Below are 20,962 nucleotides of genomic sequence, written 5' to 3'. Positions count from 1 at the left end.
GCCCAGGGGCTGGATGTGGCTCACGGAAGCTTTTTATCCAGCCCTCAGGCTCTCTCAACTGCTGAGCCATGCTGAGGTGTTATTGCTGAAAGGGCAGCCCATTTGAAAATTGAGCTACGATTAAGATATGTATATTGTCACTTCTGTTATTTGCAGTTAATGAGTTCCCAAGTGAGAAAAAGTGCTTATTTTTGGTCTTGAACTGTTTAATGACATCACTTCCTGCCTAATGTCATCACTTTCAGCCCTCAGCAAGCATCATAAATGCTATTCGGTCCTCTGTAAGAAATGAGTTTAACACCTCTGTCCTATATGGTCTGTGACTGATGCAGAGACAAAGAAGTTCAGCAAGTCTAAACCTCAACAGGTAGTGAAGCACTCAGCATACCTATGATATATGAATGATAAGTTGCATTTGATATGGGTGGTTACAAGTTTGCTCTAGTTTCTGAATACAAAATTGGGCAGTAATATATGGGCATACATGACTTTTTCTATTATCAACAATTCAGAGAACATCATGGGCTTCTTATTATATTTCTGCAAACAGAATTATCTATCACATATCCCCAAAGAATGAACACTACTCTTACAGATAACAGTTCTGCAAAACCATTTACTTCATGATGACCTTCTTCTTGTCACCAGGACATCTGTGCACTTTCATCCACAGTAAGTGTAAATGAAGAAGCAAACTGAAACGTGTGCCTTTCTTTGTTAAAAACCACACCCTTTCCATCCTAATGCATATATTAGAGTAGGCTTTGCTATGAAGGTCCAAAGTATGAGATATGGACTGTGCTCTGCCTTAGCAATAATAACCTAGAACATTATCAAACCATCAAAGTATCTCTCAAGCCAATGATACTCAAAGCCAATACTACCACACACGGGTCATTCATTGAAATGGACTCGCAGCAGATTGAGGGCAGTCAAAAGAAAACACATTTACATAATGCATAAATAATTTAGGGAATTTGCTGCTATAGAATGTGATAATGGATGCCAACTTAGATAGATTTACAAAGGGATCAGGCAAATCCATAAGGATATGTCTGTTTTTAGCAACTATGGCTATATGCTACCTATCTCCAGGTTCAGAGGTAGTACAGTATGCCAATGAATACCAGTTGAGAATAAACCATGTAGGGAAAACTGCTGCTTTCATATAGTGCTGGTGGACTTCTCAGGAGCATGGTGCCCATTGTGAAAAGCAGGTTGCCAGACTGAGTGGATCTTGGGTCTCATTCAACAGGGCTCCTTATAATGCACAATGTACATGGATGTGCGGATTCCCTCACATGCACTTTCTATGAATCCCTGCGCATTCAATCATGTCAGCCTCGCAAATAAATGCACAAAATGCTACTTGCTTCCAAAATGTTTTGCTAGCCTGCCATCTACACTGCTACTGCTACAGCTAGGCTTATATTCAAAACCCATAGGGGAAAAAGCAACAGCTTCCTTGCCCTGGTAGCTTGGAAGCAATTTCAACTCAACATAGGCAACCAACTATAGCGAACCCTCCTTATCTGTGAGGGTTTGGTTCTGGAACATTGCATGGATAAGAAGTTCCATGGGTGGTCAAGCTCTGATAAGAAAATAAACTTAATATGCGGAAATTGTGTAAATTTACAGAAAATACACGAAATTGGGCAAATTGTGTATATTGCTTAGCATTACATACACTGACATATGCATATAGCCTAAGACATACAAAAATAGCCTAAGACATATGGAAATTTCCCAAGGGCCCAATCCTATCCAACTTTCCAGCGCTGATGCAGCTGTGCCAAGAGGATATGCACTGCATCCTGCAATGAAGGGGCACTGTTTGTTCCCTTACCTTGAGGCAACATTGGGGCTGCATCAGTACTTGAAAGTTGGATAGGATTGGGCACTAAGACTTAATGAAATTGCTTAAACTTGCATCAATGGCAGGCACAGGGTGAAAGAGGTAACTGAGCACTGTGAAATAGCTGGGTATGTGAATTTAAAAACAATTTAAAAATAATTTTTCAATCCACGGCTGGTCAAATGTGCAATGCCAAGCCCGCATGTAGGGAGGGTTACAAGTCTGGTTTATTTATCAATTCACATCTCATCTTTCTCCCCAAAGGGCACCCAAGGTGACTTACACAACATCAAAAAACATTTAAATTATAACACACATAAAAATATAAAATACACATAACATTAAGCCCCTACCATCAAAAGCTAGGTGAAACAGAAACATTTTTAAGCCTTGCTAGAGCTGCTCCACAGAGGGGGTTGATTGAAAATCCTCTGGAATCATATTCCAGAGGTGCGGCACTACAACAGATAAGGCCCTGTATCTTGCTGCCATCCTCTTTACCTTGAATGGCAGGGGAACTTTTAGCAGGGATCTGCCAGATGACCTCAGGGGACGACCTGGACTATATGGGAGTAGGCAATCCCAAAGGCCCCAGGCATATAGGGCTTTGTAGGTCAAAACCAGCACTTGAATTAGGCCCAGAAACAAATTGGCAGCCAGTGCAGTTGCAGGAGCAGTGGCCTGACAGAATCAAACTGCTGGGCCCCAGTAACCACACAAGTTGCAGTATTCTGAACCAGTTGCAATTTTGAAACTGTCTTCAGGGGCAGCCTCTTGTAGAATGCACTGTAGTAGTCTAAGCATGATGGTGTGATGTGGTGTGGACCACTAAGGTATGGACCACTATATCCAAGTTTTGACTTATTCAGGTATGGTTGCAGTTGAAGTACCAGCAGAAGTTGAGCAAAGGTTCCCTTATAGATATTGATATATCGGTGAACACACAAACACATCTCCATTCCATCCATAGACATTCATATTTACATACATGAAAATGTACAGTCTGCATGTCCCAAAAGCCCACATATTCCACCAAAAACATACATACTCATGCAAATGTCATATCAACTAAGAAATTCCAATGATTCCATTATGTATATGTACCACATCATGATGCTCAGTCATGCCGATGAAGCAGTTTCCTTCATTAGGAAGGCATATACATATACTTTTCAATAGGGTTGGGGAATTGCAGGAGTTAATACCAGTGAAAGGAAAGAGAGGAAATTAAAAGTGAAAAGTCAAAAGCCCAGCACATGACTCTTCCTCTATCACATCTGTGAATCCTGGAGCGTGAGAGTAATTGTCTGAAATGAGTTAGACCAAAGGCACAAGGAAACAGTTGCCATAGCAACCCCTTACTGCTCTAATTCCGCTCAGAATTAAAATGGTATTGAATAATTTGGGAGCAAAGGGAGCAAGGAAAAGTCTATGGGTGCCCATCTCACAACGTCTTGCAGTGTGTGAGTCTCCTCTGGACCACACTCAGGGGCTGCTTTCCCTTCAAGCACAACAGCAGAAGCAATCGGGAGACAAGCCAGTAAGGGCAGCATGGGACAGATAAGCCTGAGCTAGGCAGCATCTGCTACAACCAGCTCTTGGGCTGGAATTCTAAGCCTGGAAAGGACTCAAGACAAGTGGATTTCCCAGGGAAATGCCCCACAAATCTCAGTAAGGCATATCCCAGAAAAAAAGAATCATTTCCAGAAAATCTTCCTCACTGGAAAAGCCCCATCCTGGGGGCTCATGTCACAGGGACAAGATATAGTAGTTAAACTCTAACACAGGCTTTTTGCTCATTTATGAAAATAGCACTGTGACTGAAAGAATTCTAGGACAGAATTCCATGTAAATCTCTCTGCTCAGACTGGAAGAACCACAGCAAACTAGTCCCACCCATTGCACCCCCACTATGTCAACAGTTACATAAGAACAGCCCCCCTGGATCAGGCCATAGGCCCATCTAGTCCAGCTTCCTGTATCTCACAGCGGCACAAAAAGTTAAAAGAAGACTGTAGGAATAGTGCAGGCCAAAAGACTATTCCGCATCTGGGCCTTGCTGGAGTTCTATCCCATTATCATGTCACTATAGTCAGTTAACAATGCTACCCACACAGGCTGGTCTGCACTAACAGCAGGAAAAAAACAGGAGGAAGGATTGCAACAAAACCCTTAAAATCTGGAACAGTGAGTTTTCTGCCTGTCTGCCACATTGTAAAATATATACAGGGACTGCACAGCCATTTATGAGCACAATAGTAGGATTTCCCTCTCTAACAGCACCTCCTGATGCTATGCTGCAAACTGCTTTTGAAACTCCCCTGACTCCAAAGTAGCTTGTCAAATGTTATGCAGGGCTGCTGTTAGGAACACAGAAGTCAAAAGCTCTCTGCATGCATGTAGCTCAGACAACTGATGGTTGTCTTCAGTTTACTATGTAATGAAAACAAGAGCCTTTGGTGCATACAGAGAGGCGTTTTCAGAAACCACAAAACACAATGTTCTGATCTAGAGAAATTCATTGTCCTGGGGAAAGCAGGTGTACTTATGATGTGCTTCGGGTTTTCAAGCCATGACACACAACTCTCAATTCCATATGCGGCAGCAACCAAAAGCAACTCTTTAAGCACAAACAAACTGGGGTTTGTCCATGCTTGGAATGATGATTAGATGCCAAGCCAATAACTCACTTGAGGAGAAGGTCACACAATAAGAGAGACATCATATACACAGACCAGGGAGATGGCAGAACTCCTCCACAGATTCCAGCAGTTTCACTGGGACTCTATATCTGTCAGCAGCTGTGATGTAACTACGGCAGTTTCTTCCCAGTGAAGAATAAAGCCCCAGGTTATTGACTCACATGAGAGAACAGTCAGTAACATGATTTGGAGCGGGGTTAGGAATTCTTCATGTTATACAACTTCAAGTTTGTCATATGAAGAGAGCTGATTTTGCTAGCAGAAGGCTCTAGGCTTATACCTCTAGAGACAAAATAGCCTCAATTAAACCATAATTAATAATTATGTCTTAGTTAATGTTTGCACAGTGATCAAAAGCTGTTAGGTTCATTACAGCAGCTAACAGGGGTTCCTAATTCAGTAGAAAAGGTACTGGCTGCAGCAGTGAAAGCTTCCCCCATGCGGTTTCTACCTAGAAAAGACTAACCTACTCAGAGTTGGCATTATGGGAAACAACATTTAGTATTCAGGGGGCTGCAGAGTGGCAAACAAGAAATGTTTTTTTTCCTATTATGTTTGGAAGTAGACGCAATATTTAGTTGATTATTTTGAATACATATAAAGCATTTATTGCTCTCCACCTTGCTGAATACTGTGATCCCTCCTCCCCCTCTCCCTTCCAGCCCACTTCTTACATAGTGCTACACTAAGTATGAGATTTCCTTACCCGCTTCTCCCCACCTCTGTGGCCCCTCTGCCCCTCAACATCCTGCTTCTGAAAGCAACTTTGGATGCTACAAAAATGCAATAGGCCAGAGTGGTATCAACAGCCTTTGATGACCATCATGCAAGTTTTTCCTTGAACACTAGAAGTATGTCATTAGTCAAATACACAGAGATGCATGTGGTTGGTGGTATCACTTTTTTTTTTGTAATGTCTAAAGGCACCATCGGCCTGCTTCTTTTCTCTTTAGCCATGTCCTTCTTTGACTTTCTGCCCCGCAGTTCCCACACTATTTCAGGTCCTCCTAACCCATACTTGTGATCATCACTTGGCTTCTTGGCTTTCAAATCCCTTGTCTTCCCAGAATCTCTGCCCACCTTCTGCTCTCCTAAGCAAAGCTGCAAATTGATTTGCCAATCAGCAACCACTACACAACCCTAAGTATCATACTTCAGTGAAACCATTTTAATATCATACTTCAGTGAAACCATTTTAAGGGCACAAAGAAAACAAAGGCATATGAAATACACCAAATAACACAATGTACATGCTTCCTTGTGTTCAATAAAAAAGGATGCAAGCCAAAGTTTCACAAATCTCTGCCTATAACGTACACCAAACTGAAAACCTGTAGGTTTCAGTTTTTGGCCTTAAAACTGCTTTTCAAAGAAGGTACCATTTTCCAATAAAGATGTGAAGAATACTCTTTGAGGTTGCTTATAGAGAGCAATTTCCCAGTCTTTTCAGCCAAGGTTATAGAATTCCATAGTCCCAGATGAAAATTTGAAAAAGTTTTTTTTGAAGGGGCGCATGTACTGAACATTCAACAAAAAACCAGAGATGATGTTTGCCAAACATGGAAATTAAACTCAAACTGTACACATGAGTTCAGCTCAGCCTTAGTATTAGCAGATAGGACTCATACAACGTATTTTCTTATGCTTTATCCAGTCAAGTACTAGCACATCTATCAATTTCCAATAGAGACCATTTCAAACTCCAAACAGATGTAAAAGAGGGTTTCCCTATGCTTATCTCCAACATTATGCCTCAACTGCATTGAAACAAGCTCCTACCTGCAGCGATTCCTGTCTTCCCACCCACAGTCACAGAAACGGATGTGCTCACTGTTACAGCCTCAGGCAGGCCTCCTTCTGTCAAGAAATAAATGCATCAAATTAAGTGCCTGACCATGTGTACCCAGGGAAGAAGATCTCAGAACTGATAGTCTGTTGACTCCTTTCACAAAGCCAGTTCAAAAAAACCCAAAAAAGAGGAAGAACTTTGAGTGGATGAGATGGTCAAGCTGTGCTTGGACTCTGCCATTTCATGCTCCAGCTGTGGGCTAAGCTGATTGAATGTTACTCCATTGGGGGGGGGGGGAAATCCCTGCTAGTTTAACATACAAACCAGGCTCCTTGCCTCAGATTTAATTTTCTATGAATATTTCTAAAAAGGTTACAAAGTTTCTTTTGGGGATACAAAGTTTATTTTGGGCCCCCTTCCCTTCTCCATTGGATCAAAGATTTCATATTGGATCATATTTCATCATTGGATCATAATTTCTACAAATTACAATATATAATTGTATTTTTGATACTGGGTCCAAGCACAGTTTTCCCTCTGCAGCCCCCTCTCATGGGCTCTGACTGAAGAACAGCTAACCTCTCTATTTTCAGATTTATGTATCATGAGCCATTAAATTGCTTGCAAACATTTCTTTACCTAGGCATTTTGTATCCCACCTTTCCACACTCTAAGAGGCCCTCAAGGTAGTTCACATTTGGTTTAAAACATAGTCCTTCTCTTCCTCCTCCCAACAAACGTAGTTGGCGGCACTCTGTGAGGTAGAAGGGGCACAATTTAGGAACAACAGGCATTGTGTGTATCTTGATATGTGCATCCTATTCCCTGGTATAGATCTCAAATATTCTTCTTAGGAACTACTGTGAATGTGAACTATGTTCCGGGGGTGGGAGTGGGACGGGAGGGAGGGAAGACTGGTAGATCTTTGCTCCACTGGATCCAGAGCCTCCGTGTTGGGCTGGTCACCCGATATGGAGGTTCTTGATTCTACAATCTTTGGGTCACTGTAGAATAGAGTAGACTCATTGCAACCCTACTGACTTTACCCGAGGGATGGGGACAAAAGTCCCCATCAGTGGCTGCCTGGAGCATGCAGGATGTGGTGGCAGCCATTTTCGGCACCACTGCAGCCCCCCACACCAGGCAGCTCAGGATTGGGCTGTTTGTTCCCACATAGAAAATCATTAGCTGCAAATGACAGAAGAGAGAATATGCAGATCTTGTTCATAATTTCAAGATATGAGAGAGCCCAATTATCACAATGGAGGAGCCCAATTAACGGGTTAATATAACAAGGGCCGGATAAATTGCTTCGGGGGGGTCACATTCAGCCCACGGGCCTTATGTTTGATACCCCTGTTCTAGAATGTGTCCCTTCAGGCTGCAGGTAGGGGCTCAGATAGGATGCACCTCCTTAGGAAATGGCATCTTCTGCACATAAGAAACTAGATGCCAGGGAAAAGCGTTCTTTTTCTGTATGTGCACAGAAATGCATTCACATGAACTCACCTGCTTGTAGCTGAAATATTGTGACTACAAGGCCTGCTTGTAGCCTAAAGAAATATCACCATCACAAACACCACAGGCTTTAGCTGTAAGGGATACCTTTAGGCCAAAGTGGTTGCTAGGGGCAACCGTAGCACTTTCATTCAAGGAACTGCAAATTGCAGGGAGTGTAGATAAAGCCAGTACACTTGTTTGTGGTAGCTACTTCTCCCCTTCATCAGAAACAGAGCAAGGTGCCAGAGGAAGCTCTGCCAGCTATTGGAAGCTACAAGGTCTCTGACTAGTAGCAGCTGTTCAGGGTTCCAGGCAAAGGTCTTTCCCAGCCCTATCTGGAGATGCCAGGGATTGAATCTCAGACCTTCTGTGTGCAAAGCTCTAACTTCTGTGTGCATGGGCTCTACCCCTGAACTATGACCTCACGCAATTACCGGTAAGGCCATGTACATGTTCAGGACCTTTCCCTGTCTCTTGCCAAATTTTTCTCAATGGGGGATGGGAACAGTTCTACAAGTGCTGCTAATCCAAGTGTATTATTACTTTATTATAATAATTCTCTAATGTTGTTTTATTTTGGGTTTGTTAGACATTGTCCTTGTTTTATGGTATTTTATTGTAATTTGGATTTTAATTTTGTTGTTAGTTGCCTTGGGCATCTCATTTTTGGAAGGAAAGGTGGGATACAAATATTTCAAAGAATTTAAAAAAAATTATATAGTGGAGTGGTTTGGATGACAGCCCCCCCTCCACATAATTAACAAAACCAGCAAAATACATGTGCTTTCCCAAACAGAGGGGAGAGCAACACTGGGGAAGCCTGCAAAGCTTCTGTTCCACAGCCTCCTCTCCATTGCAATGATCAAACCTGGACATCACAAAGGCAAAGCTCAGTCTGCCAACATCAGACCCACCTGATGGGTGGCACTCCTAGCAGGGAAGAAGGCACTCCTAGCAGCAATGCCAACCTGCTTCTCAAGTGGCACAGTGATACCCCTAGGTTCTTTTTTTTAAGAGAACAGAGGATCACATAGAACTGACCCATTGGGCAACCTTATCCCTTGAACTCCATTCAACATGCAATTCACTATATCCAACATGCAAATCCCAACAACTGCAAGCCTGTTTGCACGTAGGGCTGCTGGTGGCAAAACTGCATGTATGAACCAATGATACACTCTGATGCTCCCTGATTTCCCCATATTTTGCTCTGCCCAACCAACAAAATGGAATTTAATCAGGACTCCTGCCATCTTTTCAGTAGGTGGGTGAATTAAAATCATTCTAAAAATTGTATTGCTACCCAGACCTCAGTTGATCACCAGAGGTCCAGAATTGTATGAGTTTTGCAGTATATTTTATTCACCAAAGAAGCAACTGCAATGATGGATGATGGTCACATTCTCCAAGGAAAGAACTGCTTTGCCACTCTCCAAATGGTCATGATATCTGTGATAAAATTAAAGATTTTAGAGAAACACATGATCTCTCATGTGACACAGGTGCTGAGCATTTATCATCAAAGAGGGAGATGTATCATCAGAAAGGGACACCAGCCCTTCCAAAGACTGGTACATCGGACGATAACTACTATGTATTTAGCCATTCTTCCAAACAGATGAATTAGGTCCAAATCCTAACCAACTTTCCAGCACTGGTATAGCTGTGCCAAATGGACGTGTGCTGCATCCTGAGTTGGGTGACACTCACAGCGGCCTCCTCTAAGTAAGGGAATGCTTGTTCCCTTATCTTGGAGCTGCATTGCCCTTATGTCGGTGCTGGAAAGTGGGTTAGGTTTGTGCCCTTAGTTAACTAATTTTCAGAGTGACCACTTCAGGCTACAAGCAGGTGAGTTCATGTGAATGCACTTCTGTGCACGTACAAAAAAAGAACGCTTTTCCCCGGCATCTAGTTTCTTATGTGCAGAAGATGCCTTTTTCTAAGGAGGTGCATCCTAATTGAGCCCCTACCTGCAGCCTGAAGAGACTCATTCTAGAACAGGGGTATCAAACATAAGGCCCATGGGGTGAATGTGACCCCCTGCCTGAAGCAATTTATCCGACCCTTGTTATATTAACCTCTGTTAATTGGGCTCCTCCATTGTAATAATTGGGCTCTCTCATATCTTGAAATTACGAACAAGATCTGCACATTCTCTCTTCTGTCATTTGCAGCTAATGATTTTCTGTGTGGGAACAAACAGCCCAATCCTGAGCTGCCTGGTGCGGGGGGCTGCAGTGGTGCCGAAAATGGCTGCCACCATATCCTGCATGCTCCAGGCAGCCACCAATGGGGACTTTTGTCCCCCTCCCTCGGGTAAAGTTAGTAGCCTTGCAATGGCTCTACTCGATTCTACAGTGACCCAAAGATTGCCGTAGAATCAAGAACCTCCGTATCGGGTGGCCAGCCCAACATGGAGGCTCTGGATCCAGTGGAGCAAAGATCTACCAGTCCTCCCTCCCTCCTGTCCCACTCCCACCCCCCAGAATGCCTCCCCCCCAGAACGCCTCTCCCCACCCTCCCTCCACAGAACACCTCCTCCCACCCTCCCTCCACAGAACACCTCCTCCCCGCCTCCCCCCTTGCCTCCACCTTCCTCTTCGCTACTCGGCGGTGCACACAACCACCGAGCAGCAGAGCTCCAGTGCTCACCCAGCACTAGCCCAGCACCAGCCAGTGCTGGGCTAGCACCAACGGAGTAAGCCGGTGCACAAAGCTTAGAACTGGGCCCAAAGTCCTTATTTCTGGCTATCATTTGCTTAATGATGTCACTTTCTGCTTAATGATGTCACTTCCGGACCTCAGCTGGCACCATGAATGCTAACCAGCCCTCTGTAGGAAACAAGTTTGACACCCCTGTTCAAGAAAGAGACACACCATCTGCTGTATGAGTCAATGAGGTCTAAGAACAGAGTGTGGACTGGAAGCGCTTTTATTTCCTTGTGCTGGGCAACTGTTCTGTTTTCTGTGGTTACAGGGACATTCTGAAGGTCACAATTTCTGATCAAATGTTTTCAATCCTATTTTTATTTCTTAGTAGTATTTGCGACACTACAGGTTATATCAAACATAAGGATTGTCCGTTCTCTTTCCCCACAGTTCCCACATTTGTTATTGTTTTTTTTATTCTCAGCTCCATCACCGGTGCCCAATGTGTCCTGATCATGACTTTGCAGCTTCATTCAGCCTTAGCCTTAGGTCTTGTGTAGATTTTTTGTTTGAAAAAATGAAATTAAGTTGATTTGTGGAAAGGCATTGCACAGACCTAAGGGAGCACTTGTTCAATTCAAGGACTCTCCTTCGCCTCAGCCATTATCCTTGTGGCACTCAAAAAACCTCTTTTTCACTCATGTCTGTGCGCAATTTTGGGGACAGGCAAAGGACACTGAAACCCTCAAGCAGGATGCCACGTGACTTCACCACACTCCTGCACAGTTATGCAGACAGATACTGCACAAAGCCTAAAGAAACAAGAGCTGGGCTATGTCAGAATGCCAGTGCAAGGGAGGGTACCAGGATGTAGGTCTCTTGTTATCTGGTGTGCTCCCTGGGGCATTTGGTGGGCTGCTGTGAGATACAGGAAGCTGGACTAGATGGGCCTATGGCCTGATCCAGTGGGGCTGTTCTTATGTTCTCACTGGACATGGTACTAATTCCAGCTTCTGATCTTACCTTTTGCATGTGGAAAATGATATGAGAACAAGAACATGACATTTCCCCCCACAGATATTTATTCTAATGTCCTGCTCCTGGTCACATGCAGCAGGAGTTTGAAATACCCCAATGCAGATGTCCTTTGCTATAACTTCAGGAACCACTGTAGTTAGCTTCTTGTTAAACACTGACAGGGGATGGATAATAGTTTTGAAGACACTTCCAAGTGGTTTAAGTGAAGTATAAGTTCTCAAGGTGTATTTACATATTCATTTTGTCCCCATATCACCTGAGGTATTTCACCAAAGGTTTCTGAATAAAGCACAAACAAAAAACTTTGAACAACAGCTTACCAGAAGTGAAAGTGCATCAATACACCAGCAGCTGTTGCCTGCCTCTGCCTGAAGTCTCCCTCTTCTTCCCATCAACCCCTCATCTTGCACAAATCTAAGGGCGCAATCCAGAGATGCTCTTGGGCCGACGCAAGTCCCTTGTGCTGGCCCAGGAGGGTCGCAAACATGCTATAAGGCATGTTTGCACCTCCTCAAGAGGAAGCCAGGCCAGCACTCCAAAAAGCGCTGGCCTGCGGAGGCTGATGGAAGTCTCCGCGCCAGCTTCCTCTTCGTCTCTTGCGTCGGCCCGGCTGGGCCAAAGCAAGGACAAAAGGTAGGTGAGGGGAGGCGGAAGCGAGGCATTTCTGGACAGGGGGAGGGCGGGTGGTGGGCAGCCCCAGGGGCGAGAAGGTGGGGACTGGGAGGCGGGGCTCCCCCCACCCCCAGGGAGAATGGAGTGGCTCCAAGTCACTCTACTCTTCTCGGAGTTGTGACACCTCAAGAGGTGACGCAAGTCCAAGGAGACCCATAGGTCTCTTGGCTTGCCTGTTCCAGCACAGAATAGGATTGTGCCCTAACTCTTGCATCCAGTATTCAAATTAACAAATGTCCTGTAGACAGATTCCCCAATTATCTGCTGAAATCAATTTTAAATACCCACTCTGGATAGAAATTCCAAAATAGCATTTTCTACAGAAGGGCGAGGGAACCAGTAGAAAATAACACAGTATAAATTGAAATAGGAACAGAGACTCAGCATAGCAACACTGGTCTATGGATGTGCTAAACAATGAATGCCTGTGTGACTTTGGACATTTGATCTGACACTCAGATCTGAAAATGTGAGAACAGCCTCTCTCCCTCATTCGTTAGACTTGCTCACACAAAGAGAAAGAAAGATATGCTATCTCCATGAAAGACTCTGTTCCTTAACTAAAATATAGCCTCAGAGTCTATATTTCTATATAGAGTCTATATAAGTAGGTAGAGATAGTAATACAGCACCCCCCCATATCCGCAGATCCTATATCCACCGTTTCAAATATCCATGGATGCATGAGCTCCCTGTGCCCCGCTGCTAACCCACCGAAGGTGGGGGGAGCTGTGCTGTCCTTGCCTCTGGAGGGCCTTCCGAGCCCAGCAGAGACTGTGCGCGTCCACCCGAGGGCTCACTGGTCTCAGAATGACTGTTTAAACAACAACGAAAAAAGCAACCTGGTTTTTTGTCAAAACCAGAAGTGATGTTTTTATGCCTTTAAAAGGCATTACGAAGGCCAGGGAAGCGTGCAGCCTCTGCAGGGCTCAGAAGACGCTTGCCTGGTATCTGTGGTTTCATGTAACCACAAGGGATTCTGGAACTGAACCCCCACAGATACTGGAGCACATCTGTACCAAGAACACCTACAAGAGGCTCTGTGATTTAAGGATGTCCAGGTATATGGAATCGTTTATAGAATGGAATAATGGGAACTTTAAGAATTTTGATAACTTTAAGAATTTTCAGAAAACAAGAGGGTAAATAAAGACTTAAGAACCAGATGTCCCCTTTTCATCAGAAACCTCAGTGAGGCACAAGAGTTGTGAGTCTCAGGTCCCAATTCTATTGCAGACTTGCTCTGCTGAAACTAGTATTCCAGCAGCACAAGGCCTTTTATTATTAACAATATTTATATACCGCTTTTCAACTAAAAGTTCACAACGCGGTTTACAGAGAAAAATCAAATAACTAAATGGCTCCCTGTCCCAAAAGGGCTCACAATCTAAAAAGATGCAAATGAATACCAGCAGACAGCCACTAGAACAGACAGTGCTGGGGTGAGGTGGGCCAGTTACTCTCCCCCTGCTAAAAAAAAGGAGCACCCACTTGAAAAAGTGCCTCTTACCCAATTAGCAGGGTTACAGTGGTGCAAAAGCCAGGCCTCAATCACATGCTTCTAGGCTGCTGCTACAAATGGGCAGTGGCGTGGTGCACACAGCAGTAGCTCTGGAGGCCTCTGTTGGTGCCAGTAGGTTAGTAGTGGAGATGTGAGGTACATGGGAGAGGGAGAGCAGGGTCAGAGGAAGGGTGGATCTGGGCAGCACCAGTGCGTGACAGAACTCAGATTTGGGTGAAAGAACCACAAGCTGCCATTTGCTAAAAGACACAGCCACATCCACACCATTTCAAGAGGTGGTATTCAGGCTCCATTTTTAAACCACCACTTTCAAGCCTGGCAGCTTGTTAAACAACTTTTGCCAACCTGTTACAACGTCAGGAGTGATTTGGGTTGTTATGGTGCTTCATTACAAGGTATATATTTCTATTATGCTGTAATTAACGCATATAGGTTATTGATTATTAGGAAAGAATTCCTTGCTATTCCTTTCCCTCTTCTACCACCCCCTTCCTCAAAATTCTATATATGATAGGAGTTAGCAAAAGGGGAAGAATGTGTGAGACAAAGACTGTAAAACTGTGTGAATGGGCAAGACAGTCAGCTAGACTCCATGCTAAATTCTGACAAGAAGCTGAAGGACTGGACCAACTGAGGAGATAAAGAAGAAGGAATCAGGTCAGTTTACATCAATAAGCTATAAATGAACAACTCCCTCTTAGGGAAGAAGAAAAAACTCTAAATGTGAGCATGGACGGAGTTCTGCAAGAGATAATGGTGCAGCATTCCTACCAGCTATCAGTGCCAACCACCAGGAGATGTCTCAGCACCAGATGTATTTTATCAAGGTCCAAGGACACAGAGACAGAAAAAGCAGCAGGCCTCTAAAAAGCCTGTGCATCTTTCCTAAGGGTGCACCATTCCAATATGTCCATTCCACTTAGGAATGGACATATCCAGTCTAAGAGACGAGTATGACATATATAGCCCCTTGGGAGCAAATGCCCCAAGGGGATAAAGAGATGAAGCGAAGTCTGCATCACTGAATTTCTCCCAAGTTGGGGACTGGGAATCACACCTCAATGGATCTTTGGTAAGTTAAAAAAGGAAAAGAACAACTCTGGAATCATCTGTTCTTCCTAGGGGTGTGTGTGCGTGTGTGTGCGCGTGTGAGAGAGAGAGAGAGAGAGAGAGAGAGAGAGAGAGAGAGAGAGAGAGAGAGAGAGAGAATGGATTGATGTGTGTCTAGGAACTTAGATAGTGTTAGCTACTTCTTGCTGTGAATCAATAAAATGCTTTCTATTTACTATCCCTGATTGGACCTGACTTTCTCCTAATAGTGGGATAGGAAAGACTCACTACCTCCATTGAGAGAGGCTTATCAGACTCATCTCAAGTATGCACCCCAATTTTGATCTTTACACAAGGGCCAGTTGGCTGGGTGAGCATGGGCCCTTGGTCTGTCCACAGCCTGGCCAACCATGATGCCACCCCTGCATGGAGCCCCCTTTGTAGGAGCCTCAGATGCAGCCTTGCCCAATGACACTGACAATAATGGGAAGGGGACAAAGTAGTGGTCTGCAAAGGACTCCCCATACAGGGAGGTGGAGTGGAGAATGGGCAGGTTGCCAAGGCAACTGGGATATGGTTCCATCTTGTGGGCCATGAAAATTCAGCTAGTGAAGGAACTGGGATATCATGAGAAACTGGGCTACTGTGAGATGCTGCCCTCTCATAGTGAGCAGCTTGTCACACTATCTTAAGGAGGAAAAGGGGATACCCAAGAAGGAAGAGATAGTGGCTGGCAGCTGAAAGCCTTGGGAGGCTTTGATAGAGTCAGCCAGGAGGAGGAGGAGGTTTTGTGATGATGAACCCTCTTACCTCCTGTACTTAGGTCACTAAAGGGTGCGAAAAGGGGTTAAAATTGCACCTGCAAACTGGGAATGCATAGGGAACAAGAACTAACAGCTCAATCCTGCTGTGTACTGGACTGTCGTGCGGAGGCATTTATGACAGCAGAAAAGAGTTCTGCTGCCATAAAATGGCTGCTGACGGACTGCACAGCCATTTTTTGAGTGCTGCCACAGGTGGCAAGGGTGGGAAGGAAGAAAAGCTGGGCAGGAAGGGGGAAGGAACAGGGATAGGGAGGCTGTGGGAGGCATGGACTCAGTGGCAATGGTGTGTGCCAGATCCAATCCAGCATTTAGCAGCCTCTCTGCCCCCTTTTTCTCCTCAAACTTGCGCCTGCTACACAGCTGGCACAGGTCCATGGAGACCCACTGAGGAGCAGGAGGCTTACAGAGGGAATCCATTGCAGAGCAGGAGGCTTATATATGATACTGCACATGTTCGCTATAGTACCAGAGTAACTCTCTGTGATATCAGAAGCAATGACTAAGGGGGATAAAAATGGCAAAACTCAGAGGGAAGATGGTTACTGAGGTAGTAAAGGCAATGATGCAAAGGAAGGATAAAGAGGAGGGACTGAAGAAGCAGGGGATCTTTGTGGGGCAGACAAGAGGAAGAATGGGCATATTCTATAAAAGGTACCTTCATTTCCATCCCCTGCTGATCCAAAAGGGTTGCCCAAATCAACACATTAAGATGCAAATAGATTAATTTCTGGAGGTGTTTATAGCATTATCACAAAGTGATACAGGAGGTACATGGGTGGTGAAAATAACCAGTATGCAAGTATAGTCTATGGACAGCCATGGGGCACCACGTTATGCACAAAGGAAGGGAAAAGAAAAGCACTTCCTCCCATCCCTGCTATATTTATATACTTTATATTTGATGTTAGTCCAGTTGCCAACTTCTGATTTCAAAAATACCAGCGAGATGCAGAACCAAGATGGAATTTGCTGGACCAAGGTCAGGTTTGGCAGAATTTATCTGGCCAATCAGAAAGGACTCAGTTAGGTGATGGATGGAGATTAGTGCTCCAATGACAGTACCAGGGTGCTGGAGACCCTGGGGCAAAGCCCTGCACTGGGCCGCCCACGGCACCCTTAACTGCTCTTTGATGGCTCACTGGACACTACCAGTGCTGAAGGCATGAGCCCTCAGGCAGGATTCAAGCTGGCTGACCTGGGACGCCACCCCTGATGGCAGGTCACGATGGAACCAGAATGGAAGGTGGAAAGTGAACCACAAAAACATCAAATTATTCAGCCCGCTCTCAAGTGAACTGATTTTACAAACAAATACTGTACTGGTTAGCTGCCAGAACACAGTCTTACTAGTTGGAGCAGTTGCCAGTAGTGGACAGATGGCAACTCCAGAGGACAAAACAGAAAATAGAGAAAGGAAGAAAAGGTACTTTTTCTCCACTTTCTCCCACATACTTATATCCTGGTTCACTATCTCCCCCCCTCCCCACATCATCTCCTCTCTGCTGCTGACTTCTCCACCCACCCTCCCTCCCACCACACTGCCAAAAAAAGCTTTACAGCTAAAATGCTGTGCACTGCAATGACAGTGTCTGAGCAGAGAGAGGTTAAACAGGAGTACAAAGAGGGGCTCTGAGTTATTTCTAAACTTCATATAGTTCCCAAAATCCTCACAGGTTTTCCCTGCCTTTTTGGGGGGAGGCAGGTGTCATTTTATGACATCATTCATCTCTTCCTCCAACCCTGCAGAGGAAGTTCTTATGAGAACTGAAATTTTTATCAAACTTTTTACAGAAACAGTCATGCCCGTAGCAAGAGATTTTCTGGTGAGAGGGCCTAAGGGAGTATGGAATCATTTGAGAGTATCCAGAACACAAATATAGGTAGCCTAACATGCCGAAAGTAATTTGCTTTATTATTTAAGGCTAAACTAGCAGTTACCTTAAAATGCACTTTTGAACCCCATGCTTGAGATTCCCAGTTCCTCCCTTCAGGTGATTTAAAAACAGCAGCAGCAGCATCTGCAAGGGCTCTGGTTTGAATTATAATCATGGCACAAGAAGGGGGAGCTAACCCTTCCTTCCTAGATTATTTTCCCATTAAAGATTCCCCTAGGCTACCATTTGAAGCAAATAGGTTAGAGCGGGTGTTTTGGGGCAGGAAATTTATGCTAGGGTAAAGGTGAACACCCCTTCCTTGGGCTACGATCCTGATACAGACCTGATCCCCATAGCCAACAGTGGGAATTCCAAATGTGGGATCTGAGCATGATATGAAAACATCTAATTTGGCCCTGAATGAGCAAGTGGGTAAAACAAAACCTCCACACTTTACAGATGGAGCCTATTTATCTGCATTAGTTCTGTGACTTGGTGTGATTAACAAAAAACGCATTGTGCTAAATCCCATAGAGTTACGCAAATAGGCTGCAGCCTGACACTTCTGGATGGAAGGAAACTAAGGCAGCTGTTATCAATCCCCTCCCCTCCGCTCTGTACTCAGCCCTCCCGCTTCTTTCACAGGTGGGATGCTGACCTTTTAAGAGTCCAGTCCTATGCCTGCCTACTCAGAAGTAAGCCCCACTGTAGTCAATGGGGCTTACTCCCAGGAAAGTGTGGATCATTTTGTTCCACATGGAGAGCCTGCACCATCTGGGGGGGGCGGGAAATTAGGCAAACACTCCCTGGGATTTTTAAAGCACTCCCCTTTCTTCCCCCTCCCGCCTCCCCCTCTGTTCTCAGCCCTCCCTGTTGCCAGCTGTCCCTGCTTCTTTCACTGGTGGGATGCTGACCTTTTGAGAGTCCAATCCTATGCGTTTCTACTCAGAAGTAAGTCCCATTCTAGTCAATGGGGCTTACTCCCAGGTCCCAGGAAAGTGTGAAGAGGATTGTAGCCTTGCTGGGCTGTTTTGTTTCAGTAGGCTGGAGCACAGAGAGCCTGCACTATGGGGGGGGGGGGAATTCAGCAAACACTCCCTGGGTTTTTTTAAGCAATTCCCTCTGTTGCTACTACAGCTGCCTGTGTGTGTGTGTGTGTGTGTGTGTGTGTGTGAGAGAGAGAGAGAGAGAGAGAGAGAGACAGTGAGTATGAGAGAGAGAGAGAGAGAGAGCGCTTTCCACCTTGCTGCATGTGCTCTGGCTGCAGAGGTTTTCTGCCCCCCTTCCCCTCTTCGCTGGCTCAGGTGCTCCAGGAGTCTTACTGTTCCTTAGCAAGGGGAGCCTCTTTCATAGCTCCAAGGCTATTTCCCTGCCTGAGCCTTTTTGCAGTGTTTTGGGCTGCCTGGAAAAGGAGGAGATGCCAGCGAAGGGCAAAAGGGGCAAAGGTGTTGTGACTTTCAGTTCCCCCATCCCATTCGCCTTGAGACAAATCCGCAGATAAAAGATCCGTGGATAAACAGGCTGCACCTGTATCTCCACAAACAAAATGGCTAGATGCTTATTTTTTAAACAAGTGCTGGACATTCACAAGGGGGGTCTAGAATATATCTGTGGGGGTCTGGTCCCCACCGGAGCCCCCTGTGGCTGTAGCTGTGGAAACATGACCTCCAAGGTTGGAAAAATGACATATCTGACACCTCCCGTCCACCTTAGGTGTTCTTATACTTGCAAATTTACTCCAGAGTGTGGAGTAATGAATTTCTACAATTTCTTCAAAGGAGTTCTGCATGCAACAAAAGCAGCTCTGATGGATATGACCAAGAATATCCACTAATTTCGGTATTCTTTTTCCAACAACAGCCAGTCACATGCCTCTAAAAACTCTCAAGCAAGGCACTGCTTAAGCCCCAGGAGCCAGTATTCAAAAGTGCATTGCCCTAAATGTGGGTAGTTAGCCTTGATAAACCAATGATTCAAGGAATTGACCTAATCCTCTTTTAAAGCTACTTTTTTTTGTCACTAAAACTTCACAGTAGTTACAATACTAGTATATAGATAATATTCTCTCCCATGATAATATGGCAGCTCCCATGCAGAGGAGCTGAGGTCTTCCAATGCTTTCCCACCATGTTCAACCTTGGGGTAAACACATGTCAGATTGGTAACTGATTGATGCATTGGCATGTACAATGCTTCTTAAGAAACCTGGCTTGAGTCCCCCACAACAATCCATTATGTTTAGTGCAACTTCAACCCAACTGCTGTGTGTTTAATGAAAGCATATGGCACCAATTGCCCTGAGAGTGGTTCTGCATTGGGTTAATTTTGGCTGCCTTAAACTATACTTCTGCATGTCATTTTTCATGGTGAGCAAAGTCTGCATTATGGCACAGCCACAGCAAGGGCAGAGATTAGATGATGATCAACAGAACTTTCCTTAGCAGGAGGGTTAAAGCTTACACTAGTTGTTGGCAAACCCATGAAAAACCCACTCTTGTAAACACAGAACTAACATCTAATCTGCAAGAACTGCTGACTATTATGCAAATTATAAAAATGATTAATAGTCCTGCCCACCTCTCTCCTTCTCCTCCTTCACAGCTCCAACCTTCCATTCTGTGTATGGCAGACATATAACTGTGTGGAAGGTGTTGTAACTCAGTGGTAGGACACATGCTTTGTATATGAAAGGTCCCAGGATCAACCCCTGGCATCTCAACACAGGACTGGGAAAGACCCATCTGGAATACTATGGAGCTAAATGGCTGACTGGAGAGGCAGCTTCACACATCCATCAAAGGCCCAAACCAAACACGCAGCAGTTCTGTGGGAAAATATGCCTGTGCGACACATCCGTAGGTTTCAATTGACATGGAATTTGCAACTATGTGTTTGCTGTAATCCAAGTTTTCTTCAAGGCAAGCCGTGCCAGTGCCTTCTCCAGTACTTCCTTCAACAGACTTCCTTTGCAAGTTTCTGACTTGTCCCTTGTGCTAACAAGCTGCCTTCTAACTGAATTACCATCAGTGGTATTAAAAACATAAGAATTATAGGCATTTACCTGATTCTTCAAAAGGAATGCTGTAAATGAAGCTCCCTGAAAGATGCTCAGCTGCTCGGCGGTACCACAGGGGGAAATGGTCCATTGTGAAAATGCTCTCTTTATCTTCTCGGGTCAGGAACTTACTAGAAAAAAAAGCATATTTTTATTCCATCTGGAACAGGGAAGTCCTACCAATATACTTCAGAGCAGTGGTTCTCAGAGTGGGCAGTACCACCCCTGGGGTTGGTGGTGGGATTACCTAGGTGGGCACTAAGAGGTAAGGGGGCAGCAGAAGAGTGCTGGAAGTGGTGGGATTATGGTACCATGCTGGCAAATGGCACTCCAAATTTCTGCCTCTGCATAGTGCTGAAGTCTTATGGAAACTCTTGGAATTTTTAGTAAATATGTCACCAGCACTCTAATGAGATCAGTATACCATGTTTC

The 20,962-nt window shown here is 44.8% G+C and overlaps 1 protein-coding gene across 1 annotated transcript in view; it reads right to left on the bottom strand.

Annotated features, from left to right (window-relative positions):
• Positions 1 to 20,962, bottom strand: part of CACNA2D4 (calcium voltage-gated channel auxiliary subunit alpha2delta 4) — a 192,863-nt gene that overhangs the window by 89,164 nt on the left and 82,737 nt on the right. The window contains exons 25-27 of the mRNA XM_066634443.1: positions 20,558 to 20,661; positions 10,352 to 10,381; positions 6,337 to 6,411 (exon numbers count right to left, since the gene is read on the bottom strand). Of these exons, the coding sequence (XP_066490540.1) occupies positions 6,337 to 6,411; positions 10,352 to 10,381; positions 20,558 to 20,661 (209 nt within the window). The remainder of the gene's footprint in view (positions 1 to 6,336; positions 6,412 to 10,351; positions 10,382 to 20,557; positions 20,662 to 20,962) is intronic.

The sequence above is a fragment of the Tiliqua scincoides genome, chromosome 7 (genome assembly GCF_035046505.1).
Source record: "Tiliqua scincoides isolate rTilSci1 chromosome 7, rTilSci1.hap2, whole genome shotgun sequence".
Lineage (NCBI taxonomy): Eukaryota > Metazoa > Chordata > Lepidosauria > Squamata > Scincidae > Tiliqua > Tiliqua scincoides.
The sequence above is the reverse complement of the archived record's forward strand: the minus strand, read 5'-3'. Positions and strand labels throughout refer to the sequence as shown.